The 12,120-nt window shown below is 39.9% G+C and overlaps 1 protein-coding gene across 4 annotated transcripts in view; it reads left to right on the forward strand.

Annotated features, from left to right (window-relative positions):
- The first annotated feature begins 563 nt into the window (after positions 1 to 563).
- The window catches only part of SRP9 (signal recognition particle 9), a 34,261-nt gene continuing 22,704 nt past the window's right edge, over positions 564 to 12,120 (forward strand). For 3 of the 4 annotated variants that reach the window (XR_013830634.1, XM_079938164.1, XM_079938163.1), the window contains exons 1-2: positions 564 to 790; positions 4,959 to 5,027. Coding sequence is in view for 3 of the 4 variants with exons in the window: in XM_079938164.1 (XP_079794290.1) it covers positions 719 to 790; positions 4,959 to 5,027 (141 nt within the window). In the remaining variant the exon portion in view is untranslated. The remainder of the gene's footprint in view (positions 791 to 4,958; positions 5,028 to 12,120) is intronic. The other variant, XM_079938162.1, reaches the window with a different exon arrangement.

Genomic DNA, 12,120 nt, shown 5'->3' on the forward strand with positions numbered 1-12,120 from the left:
CCCTTGATTCTTTTCTTCCCCCAACCCCCAAATACCTATCACATTAAATACACTACAGATCTAAAGTGGGCCTAGATATCCTGTCCTGCCTTGCCCACCTGTTGGACATCCACCATGTTTATCTAGATTCGGCTTGTGCCATCACTATAGCATCCCCCCACCCACACGTGATCACTCTTCCTTTGTGTTCTACTAACCCGACATAAATATCCATCACATAAAGTTTTCGGTTGCATTCTTGTGTTTATGTCTCCTCTCGCTTTTACTAAGCTGTAGGTGTGACAGCTGGACCCTAATGTCTCCATTCTTGTAGCTCCAGCGCTTATCACTAAGCCGCTCAATGTTTGCTGAAGAAACTTAGGCTTTACCATTGGAGTCCAGCCCAAAGAACAGCGGGACAGATTCTCCTCCAGTCCCATAGGGGGCGCTGTGGCAACCTCCATCGTTTCCTCGCTCTCCACTTCTCTGGACCAGCTCCCAGAGCCACACGCTCGGGGCTCCACCTCCTACTTGGCAACATCCCTCCTTTCCATTGGGCGAGGGCGGTCAGGGCCGTCCAATGGAACGAGGCGTTGGTGCGAAGAGGCGCCACCATCGTTGAGCGGCTGGGTCTCTGCCGCAGTAGGTGGCTGCGAGAGGTAGGGAGGTCGGTGGGCCGCGTCGCGTCGCCTCAGGTCCGTAGCTTTGCCTCCCTCTCCTGTTCTGCCGCGGGCCCACGATGCCGCAGTACCAGACCTGGGAGGAGTTCAGTCGCGCAGCGGAGAAGCTCTACCTCGCAGACCCTATGAAGGTAAATCACTGGAGGGGCCAGTGCCTCTGTCCCAGCCCCCGGTCAGGATAACTTCTCTGCCGTCCGCTCGTCCTTCGAAGCTTCTCCAGCATCCTGGTAGGTGCTGTGAGTGAGGAGAGACGGACCCCGCCAAGTCCGCTTGTTCCTCCCTTATTAACGGCCGGTGAAGCCCTGAAACGGGCAAGATCGGGGTCATTTCAGGGCCCTTAGGTAACCTTCCTCCGCCCCCAATCCCTGAACATCCCTTATGGCTGTCGTTGGTTTACGTGTCTGTAAGGGCAGGGCTCCTCCCCTTGCAGTTTCGGCCTTCTGTCCCTCAGCTGTTTTGGTGCCCTTGTCCCGTACTACCTCGTGTAAGATAAAACGGTTATGTTTTTCTGCCACCGCAGAGAAATTTTGGAAAGACCCCAGTTTGGAGGCATCTACAGCCATTAGCGTAGTGGTTCTTAATCTTTTGGAGGTCAGTGCCTTTTTGAGAACATGAGATGCTTGCACCCTTTTCTCAGAAAAATTCACTTGTACGTAGAAGTTTGTAAACAATTTTAGAGGGCCCATGGATCCCTGTAATTCATGCATGGCCCCCACAAAAATTATAAGTGAGTGTCAGAGATTAGCTTATTATTAAAAAGCAAAGAAGTCGCAAGGATGAGAATATAGCATTTGGGTCTTGACTTTTCTTCCTCTCAGGTTTTTATTTATTTTATTGTCATCTAAATAATATTTGAAGCAGCTCCCTGTTAATTAGAAATTTTGCTAGCGGGACTTCCCCGGTAGCGCAGTGATTAAGAATCTTCCTGCCAATGAAGGGGACATGGGTTCCATCCCTGGTCCGGGAAGATCCCACATGCCGAGGAGCAAGTAAGGCCCTGAGCCACAACTACTGAGCCCACGTACTGCAACTACTGAAGCCCGCGCTCCCAGAGCCCTGCTTCACAACATGAGAAGCCGCTGCAATGAGAAGCCCGCACACCGCAATGAAGACCCAATGCAGCCAGAAAAAAAAAAAAAATCCTGCTAGCTTTTTAGACCTAGATAAGTAATAAGAAGCTGTAAAACATTCTTAGTTTCATTCTTTGCAATACAAAGATGTATTAATAACAAATTATGAAATGAGTTAGATATTTTTGAAATTGAGTACTTTGTTTATGACACAATTTCTGGCTCCTCCATTTGGTAGATTTTGTTTGTAGGGCCATCTGTTTCTTTAAGCAGTACACCATGAGGACAATACAGGAATTTTGTCCAGAAGTACCCACAGTGTAAACTAAAAATATTTGAAAAGGTAGTAAAAATAAATACAAATTCATATCAAGAGTAATCATATTTTAAGAATGTGGTCATTCTTAGGGAAAATGAAAATAAAATGGCAATTATAGAGCATTGCTGTGAACAAGGCATGTCTAGTATAGGCAAGAGAGCGAGAATCTTTGAGCTCTTTCCCCAATCAGAAAATTCCAGTGGCCTAAAAACTTGTGCCTTCTTATGATAGCCTTGCACTAGTTAAAAACTAGTGATTTTTTTGATTGGAAGGTGAGGGGATGAGTGGGGAGATACTGACAGTTATATTGAGTACCTTGTATGTGACAGACATTTTATATATATATTTATTTGTATAATTTATGTGAACAATTAAGACAGCTCCTTGAGGTAGACGAATAAACAATCTTAGATACACTAAATGATTTGCTTAGTCTCTAAGAAATGAAGCTAAAATTTGAACCCACGTCTCTAAACCCCATGTTCATGCTATTTCTACCGGTCCATACTGCTGGGACTAAAAAAGAAAAGAAATTTTGTCAGAACTCTTTGGGATCTGTTTTACAGAATTCTGTCTTCTCTCCCTGTTGATTACATTCATCACCTTTTACCATTCTCTGTTGCATCTGCTCTAACTGAAGATGGCATTATTTCTGGACCACTCTCATACCACAGCTATCTAAAACACAAAAATTGAACTCTCAGTTTCCTGCTTTAAACCTGGTTCTTCATTGATTGCTGGTAGACATCCGGACTCCCAGTCTCCAGTCTGACCCTCTCTCCAGTCTTGCTGGCTTTGTCTTCCACCATTTCCGCCATACTCAGCCCTAGTCTCATGAAGCTACATAATGTATCATATCTTCAGACTGCCACTTCAGCTTTTCTCCTAACTTCTTCCGTAAAAGAAAAGAAAATGCATTTCTGAAGCCATCTCCATAAAGCCTTTTCACACTTCCCCTTCTCCCAATCTAAATTACTTGCGTTCTCTTTTAACATTTTACCTGTATGTGCCTTTATAGGGCTTAATTTATGTTGTCTTATGTTTTGATTATTTTGCTTGGTTGAATTCAAAGTTCCTAAGAAAGCAAGAAGCTTGATTTCTTTTTCTCTCTTAGTGGCATCTGACATGGTAACTTAGGCACTCTCTAAGTTACAAAATGGACTCTCTTGTATAGTATCACAGACCTTTTAACTCTCATTTCTACTCGCCATTGAGTATTCTTTTAAGTGAGAGTTAAAACCTTACGTAGTTGTCATGCTTAGTATATTTTTTAGTTTCAGTTTCTTTTTGTTTCTGGAGGACTGAATTTTTTTAAATACGTAAAACTGAATTTAGTAGCCCAATAAATAGAATCAGTTAGGTAGTCTAAAGGTACTTAACCTAGTTGTCATTATTTATACCTACTTAAGTGCTTGGTGCGTTCCCTTTCCTCCCTCACCAAGACAAATCTCAGGGTGGTATGACTTTTGTTTTTGCAATCCCAGGAGAGCAGAGAGCATAATGGGAAAAGCTGTAGGAAAAGCTCTAATAGCCCTTTTTATCTAGTTTCCAGAATTGTCTTGAGGGTCCTGTGCTACATTGTAACCATTTTAAAATTATGTTCCTGTTTTGGCTTATAGATACTTAGCACTTTTTAAAACAGCTAGCTAAAACTAAAGAAGAGTTGTTTATTTTGGTTAACAAGAAACTTGACTCTGCTGCAGTACACTTTCGAATCCATCATTTAAAGTAGTAAAAATAATGTTCATGGAAGTTGTAAACTCTATTGGGAGATGTCTTCTTTTATTGGAATATTGTAATACCTAAATCATTTTCTTGGCTTCCTAACTGTAGAATACCAAACAACAAAAAGTGCTGTGTAGCATGGCACTCAGTATAGGAGTTATTCTGGATTTAGAAAGTTGTTGATGGAGACATCATGTTGTGCCATCACGATAAAGATGTGATTTTGCTGGGTAACTTAGCCTGAGTCCACCTCCTGAGAGCCATGGGAAAATGGAAGGTATGAATTGCGACTGCAGTGCTCTTTCCTGGGGAATGGATTTGAACTAAACTAGCCATTTCTGCTATTTTTTTCCCCCATCTTTGCCTATCATTCATCTGTGGCTAGGTGTTTTGGTATTGTAGGGGAGAAAAAACTTTCTCCTTTACTCTCTTAGGTGTTATGACTGGGGCTCTGCAAATTAACAGGTAGAAACATACATAGCACAGAAGTTCACAAAGAAATGTGACCTGAGGAATTTGGGACCTATATGCCATCTTAACAAAGGGTGGGAAAGAGGCTGGACAAAGGAAAAGAGGTTTGGGGCTTCTGGGAGGGGGTAAGTTGTGAGAAGGTGACTAGGAAATGTATGGGAAATAAGAGTTGTTTAGTAAGGTTTGTTAGGGAACAAACCGTGTTCTCTTTTCCCAGGGAGAGGGAAACACCTTTACAACTGGAAATTTATGTCACCTTTACAAAGGTTAATTTATGTCCTGCTTTTGGCCAGAAAGGGCAGAGAGCTAATTGCCTTCAGCTCAAAACATTCCTTATGCCCAAGTGGTATACTTTGAGGTGGCAAGCTGTGAATACCCTTCAGTATATTATTCTGACTGGCAAGAAATGCCAGACCACCTTAAGAGTCTCACAGGCTCTCTGAATATGGATGTGTCTTGGGAATTTTCAGTACATCTCTTCAAAGTGGCTGAAAATAAAATACCTGACTATTTTAAGTCTTAAAAAAATTGCAGCAATAGAAATGAACAAAATCCTGTTTTCCCATATTTCAATAATAAGTTTACAGTAAAGGTGCCTTTAGATGTTTTGGCTATTAATTCTACAAGGATCCATTTTAGCCCACCTGAAGACTAAATTATTTATGAGAAATGTCTTCTGACTTCACTGTTTCTAAATATGTATTTTTATTTCAGGCACGTGTGGTTCTCAAATATAGGCATTCTGATGGGAGTTTGTGTATTAAAGTAACAGATGATTTAGTTGTAAGTATACATTTTTATTTGTTGCATACTTTCAGATTTGTTTGAGTTAACCATTTGTTTGAAATTATTTACATAGAATTTATGCAGGTCACCCATTAGGATGCTTATTTCACATTTCATTCCCAAGTCAAGAACCTTGGTCTAGAAGCTTTTTTTTTTTTTTAACATCTTTATTGGAGTATCATTGCTTTACAATGGTGTGTTAGTTTCTGCTTTATAACAAAGTGAATCAGTTATACGTATACGTATGTTCCCATATCTCTTCCCTCTTCCATCTCCCTCCCTCCCACCCTCTGCATCCCACCCCTCTAGGTGGTCACAAAGCACCAAGCTGATCTCCCTGTGCTATGAGGCTGCTTCCCACTAGCTATCTATTTTACGTTTGGTAGTGTATACATGTCCATGCCACTTTCTCACCCTTTCACAGCTCACCCCTCCCTCTCCCCATATCCCCAAGTCCATTCTCTAGCAGGTCTGTGTCTTTATTCCCGTCGCTACCCCTAGGTTCTTCATGACATTTTATTTTTCTCAGATTCAATATATATGTGTTAGCATATGGTATTTGTCTTTCTCTTTCTGACTTACTTCACTCTGTATGACAGACTCTAGGTCCATCCACCTCACTACAAATAACTCAATTTCCTTTCTTTTTATGGCAGAGTAATATTCCATTGTATATATGTACCACATTTTCTTTATCCATTCATCCGATGATGGACACTTAGGTTGTTTCCATCTCCTGGCTATTGTAAATAGAGCTGCAATGAACATTTTGGTACATGACTCTTTTTGACTTATGGTTTTCTCAGGTTATATGCCCAGTAGTGGGATTGCTGGGTTGTATGGTATTTCTATTTGTAGTTTTTTAAGGAACCTGCATACTGTTCTCCATAGTGGCTGTACCAATTCACATTCCCACCAGCAGTGCAAGAGTGTTCCCTTTTCTCTACACCCTCTCCAGCATTTATTGTTTCTAGATTTTTTGATGATGGCCATTCTGACCAATGATATCTCATTGTAGTTTTGATTTGCATTTCTCTAATGATTAATGATGTTGAGCATTCTTTCATGTGTTTCTTGGCAATCTGTATATCTTCTTTGGAGAAATGTCTATTTAGGTCTTCTGCCCATTTTTGGATTGGGTTGTTTGGTTTTTTGTTATTGAGCTGCATGAGCTGCTTGTAAATTTTAGAGATGAATCCTTTGTCAGTTGCTTCATTTGCAAAAATTTTCTCCCATTCTGAGGGTTGTCTTTTGGTCTTGTTTATGGTTTCCTTTGCTGTGCAAAAGCTTTCAAGTTTCATTAGGTCCCATTTGTTTATTTTTGTTTTTATTTCCATTTCTCTAGGAGGTGGGTCAAAAAGGATCTTGCTGTGATTTATGTCAGAGTGTTCTGCCTATGTTTTCCTCTAAGAGTTTGAAAGTGTCTGGCCTTACATTTAGGTCTTTAATCCATTTTGAGTTTATTTTTGTGTATGGTGTTAGGGAGTGTTCTAATCTCATACTTTTACATGTAGCTGTCCAGTTTTCCCAGCACCACTTATTGAAGAGGCTGTCCTTTCTCCACTGTACATTCCTGCCTCCTTTATCAAAGATAAGGTGACCATATGTGTGTGGGTTTATCTCTGGGCTTTCTATGCTGTTCCATTGATCTCTATTTCTGTTTTTGTGCCAGTACCATACTGTCTTGATTACTGTAGCTTTGTAGTATAGTCTAAAGTCAGGGAGCCTGATTCTTCCAGCTCCGTTTTTCATTCTCAAGGTTGCTTTGGCTATTCGGGGTCTTTTGTGTTTCCATACAAATTGTGATTTTTTTTGTTCTAGTTCTGAGAAAAATGCCAGTGGTAGTTTGATAGGGATTGCATTGAATCTGTAGATTGCTTTGGGTAGTAGAGTCATTTTCACAATGTTGATTCTTCCAATCCAAGAACATGGTATATCTCTCCATCTATTTGTATCATCTTTAATTTCTTTTATCAGTGTCTTCTAGTTTTCTGCATACAGGTCTTTTGTCTCCTTAGGTACGTTTATTCCTAGATATTTTATTCTTTTTGTTGCAATGGTAAATGGGAGTGTTTTTTTGATTTCACTTTCAGATTTTTCATCATTAGTGTATAGGAATGCCAGAGATTTGTGTGCATTAATTTTGTATCCTGCTACTTTATCAAATTCATTGATTAGCTCTAGTAGTTTTCTGGTAGCATCTTTAGGATTTTCTATGTATAGTATCATGTCATCTTCAAACAGTGACAGCTTTACTTCTTCTTTTCCGATTTGGATTCCTTTTATTTCCTTTTCTTCTCTGATTGCTGTGGCTAAAACTTCCAAAACTGTGTTGAATAAGAGTGGTGAGAGGGGGCAACCTTGTCTTGTTTCTGATCTTAGTGGAAATGCTTTCAGTTTTTCACCATTGAGGATGATGTTGGCTGTGGGTTTGTCGTATATGGCCTTTATTATGTTGAGGAAAGTTCCCTGTGTGCCTACTTTCTGCAGGGTTTTTATCATTAATGGGTGTTGAATTTTGTCAAAAGCTTTCTCTGCATCTATTGAGATGATCATATGGTTTTTCTCCTTCAGTTTGTTAGTATCACATTGATTTGCGTATACCGAAGAATCCTTGCGTTGCTGGAATAAACCCCACTTGATCATGGTGTATGATCCTTTTAATGTGCTCTTGGATTCTGTTTGCTAGTATTTTGTTGAAGATTTTTGCATCTATGTTCATCAGTGATATTGGCCTTTAGTTTTCTTTCTTTGTGACATCCTTGTCTGGTTTTGGTATCAGGGTGATGGTGGCCTCGTAGAATGAGTTTGGGAGTGTTCCTCCCTCTACTTTATTTTGGAAGAGTTTGAGAAGGATAGGTGTTAGCTCTTCTCTAAATGTTTGATAGAATTCACCTGTGAAGCCATCTGGTCCTGGGCTTTTGTTGGAAGATTTTTAATCACAGTTTCAATTTCAGTGCTTGTGATTGGTCTGTTCATATTTTCTATTTCTTCCTGATTCAGTCTTGGCAGGTTGTGCATTTCTAAGAATTTGTCCATTTCTTCCAGGTTGTCTGTTTTATTGGCATAGATTTGCTTGTAGTAATCTCTCATGATCTTTTGTGTTTCTGCAGTGTCAGTTATTCTCCTTTTTCATTTCTAATTCTATTGATTTGAGTCTTCTCCCTTTTTTTCTTGATGAGTCTGGCTAATGGTTTATCAATTTTGTTTATCTTCTCAAAGAACGAGCTTTTAGTTTTATTGATCTTTGCTATCGTTTCCTTCATTTCTTTTACATTTATTTCTGATCTGATCTTTATGATTTCTTTCCTTCTGCTAACTTTGGGGGTTTTTTGTTCTTCTTTCTCTAATTGCTTTAGGTTCAAGGTTAGGTTGTTTATTAGAGATGTTTCCTGTTTCTTAAGGTAGGATTGTATTGCTATAAACTTCCCTCTTAGAACTGCTTTTGCTGCATCCCATAGATTTTGGGTCGTCGTGTCTCCATTGTCATTTGTTTCTAGGTATTTTTTAAATTTCCTCTTTGATTTCTTCAGTGATCACTTCGTTATTAAGTATTGTATTGTTTAGCCTCCATGTGTTTGTATTTTTTACAGATCTTTTCATGTAATTGATATCTAGTCTCATAGCGTTGTTGTCGGAAAAGATACTTGATACGATTTCAATTTTCTTAAATTTACCAAGGCTTGATTTGTGACCCAAGATATGATCTATCTTGGAGAATGTTCCATGAGCACTTGAGAAAAATGTGTATTCTGTTGTTTTTGGATGGAATGTCCTATAAATATCAAGTAAGTCCATCTTGTTTAACGTATCATTTAAAGCTTGTGTTTCCTTATTTATTTTCATTTTGGATGATCTGTCCATTGGTGAAAGTGGGGTGTTAAAGTCCCCTACTATGAATGTGTTAGTGTCGATTTCCCCTTTTATGGCTGTTAGTATTTGCCTTATGTATTGAGGTGCTCCTATGTTGGGTGCATAAATATTTACAATTGTTATATCTTCTTGGATCGATCCCTTGATCATTATGTAGTGTCCTTCTTTGTCTCTTCTAATAGTCTTTATTTTAAAGTCTATTTTGACTGATATGAGAATTGCTACTCCAGCTTTCTTTTGGTTTCCATTTACATGGAATATCGTTTTCCATCCCCTCACTTTCAGTCTGTATGTGTCTCTAGGTCTGAAGTGGGTCTCTTGTAGACAGCATATATATGGGTCTTGTTTTTGTATCCATTCAGCCAGTCTGTGTCTTTTGGTGGGAGCATTTAATCCATTTACATTTAAGGTAATTATCGATATGTATGTTCCTATTCCCATTTTCTTAATTGTTTTGGGTTTGTTATTGTAGGTCTTTTCCTTCTCTTGTGTTTCTTGCCTAGAGAAGTTCCTTCCTTTAGCATTTGTTGTAAAGCTGGTTTGGTGGTGCTGAACTCTCTCAGCTTTTGCTTGTCTCTAGAGGTTTTAATTTGTCCATCAAATCTGAATGAGATCCTTACTGGGTAGAGTAATCTTGGTTGTAGGTTTTCCTCCTTCATCACTTTAAATATGTCCTGCCACTCCCTTCTGGCTTGCAGAGTTTCTGCTGAAAGATCAGCTGTTAACCTTATGGGGATTCCCTTGTGTGTTATTTGTTGTTTTTCCCTTGCTGCTTTTAATATGTTTTCTTTGTATTTAATTTTTGACAGTTTGATTAATATGTGTCTTGGTATGTTTCTCCTTGGATTTATCCTGTATGGGACTCTCTGTGGTTCCTGGACTTGATTAACTATTTCCTTTCCCATATTAGGGAAGTTTTCAACTATAATCTCTTCAACTACTTTCTCAGTCCCTTTCTTTTTCTCTTCTTCTTATGGGGCCCCTATAATTCGAATGTTGGTGGGTTTAATGTTGTCCCAGAGGTCTCTGAGACTGTCCTCAGTTCTTTTCACTCTTTTTTCTTTATTTTGCTCTGCAGTAGTTATTTCCATTATTTTATCTTCCAGGTCACTTATCTGTTCTTCTGCCTCAGTTATTCTGCTATTGATCCATTCTAGAGCATTTTAAATTTCATTTATTGTGTTGTTCATTGTTGCTTGTTTCATCTTTAGTTCTTTTAGGTCTGTTAAATGTTTCTTGCATTTTGTCTATTCTCTTTCCAAGATTTTGGATCATCTTTACTATCATTATTCTGAATTCTTTTTCAGGTAGACTACCTATTTCCTCTTCATTTGTTAGGTCTGGTGAATTTTTATCTTGCTCCTTCGTCTGCTGTGTGTTTTTCTGTCTTCTCATTTTGCTTAGCTTACTGTGTTTGGGGTCTCCTTTTTCCAGGCTGCAGGTTTGTAGTTCCCATTGTTTTTGGTGTCTGTCCCCAGTGGCTAAAGTTGGTTCAGTGGGTTGTGTAGGCTTCCTGGTGGAGGGGATTAGTGCCTGTGTTCTGGTGGATGAGGTTGGATCTTGTCTTTCTGGTGGGCAGGTCCACATCTGGTGGTGTGTTTTGGGGTGTCTGTGGACTTACTATGATTTTAGGCAGCCTCTCTGCTAATGGGTGGAGTTGTGTTCCTGTCTTGCTAGTTGTTTGGCATAGGGTATCCAGAACTATAGCTTGCTGGTTGTTGAGTGAAGCTGGGTGTTGGTGTTGAGATGGAGATCTCTGGGAGATTTTTGCCGTTTGATATTACTTGGAGCTAGGAGGTCTCTTGTGGACCAGCTCTCCCACCTCAGAGGCACAGCACTGACTCCTGGCTGGAGAACCAAGAGCCTTTTCGTCCACACGGCTCTATTACTATCTTTTTGAACCACAGTGCTTCACAGAACAAAGCTTGGGGGTTGATATGGTGCATAGTGAAGACTTCATTCAGTGTCAGAACATGAAGCAAATTCTCTGTTTCATCCTTGGATCTTAACCTTAACAATTCAGTTATTCCCTCACAGAAGTCAACCCACTGGAGTGAAGGTTCTCAGCCCCACGTCGGGCTTCCCAACCTGCTAGTGTTGGAGGGTCTCCTGCAGAGGCGGGCGGTGGCTGTGGCTCACCATGGGAACAAGGACACTGGCAGTAGAAGTTCTGGGAAGTACTGCTTGGCGTGAGCCCTCCCAGAGTCTGCCATTAGCCCCTGGAAGCAATTTTTATAGGCACTTGGAAAGATAATTCAACTTACTTCATTAATGCAGTATGTTAAGTGTAGTTTAATAACTGCTCTCTTTGGACCCTAAGCAAGAGGAACGTAGAGACCAAAAGTGGATATGAGGAGTGAAGGTTTCTTTATACGTGTGTGAGAAGTAAATAATGGATTTGAACACAAGTTATAGGCTCTGTAATTGTATTTCTGACCTTCCCTGTCTGCTCACTGTCTGTTCCTCACACCCCATTCATTCCTTACCCCTCTGCCATCTGGTTTCTGCATGAAGTCTTCCACTCAGACTGCTCTTGGTGAGAGCTCAGCAGCAGCCCCTTTATTTTCAAACCCAGTAGCCTCAGCAGTTCATATTTTATGTGACCTCCTGGCTGCTTCTGAGAAAACCACTTCTTGTAGAAATTATTATTTTGGCATCTGTGCTCCGTTTTATCTTGTTTTTCTGTTTCATTCTTCTTTGCTAATTATTCCACTGATGTGCCCCCATAAATATTGGTTTCTCCAGGATTCTGTTCTTGATCTTTTCATACCACTTCTGGACCAACCCATTAAGTCCAGTACTGCCTGTATCTGTCTGTTTCCAATTTTGTACCTTTAGGTCATATTTTTCTTTTGGCTTCCTGACTAGCTCTAAGTTGAGCATCCTGCCTCCTCTACTCGTTAACATTAGCCTGTCTAGAATGGAACTCATCATATCTTATCAAACTGGCTCTTCCTGTTTTTTTCTCTGTTACTTGCTCAGAAACCTGGGGATCATCTTTGGTCCCTTCCTTTCCCTCATTCTCACATTAACTATTCCTTCATTTGAAAAACTTGTATTTTGATTCTCCGATAAGTTCCATACATTTTGCTGGGCATTTGTGAATTATTGATTCAAGCTCCCTCGTCTCATTTTCTGCCATGAACTCTCCATCTTGACTGCTAACTTCTTAACTTTAAGGACTCAATGTCACTCACCTGGACTAGTAGAATAGGCT

The sequence above is a fragment of the Stenella coeruleoalba genome, assembly GCF_951394435.1.
Source record: "Stenella coeruleoalba genome assembly, chromosome: 1".
Classification (NCBI taxonomy): Eukaryota; Metazoa; Chordata; class Mammalia; order Artiodactyla; family Delphinidae; genus Stenella; species Stenella coeruleoalba.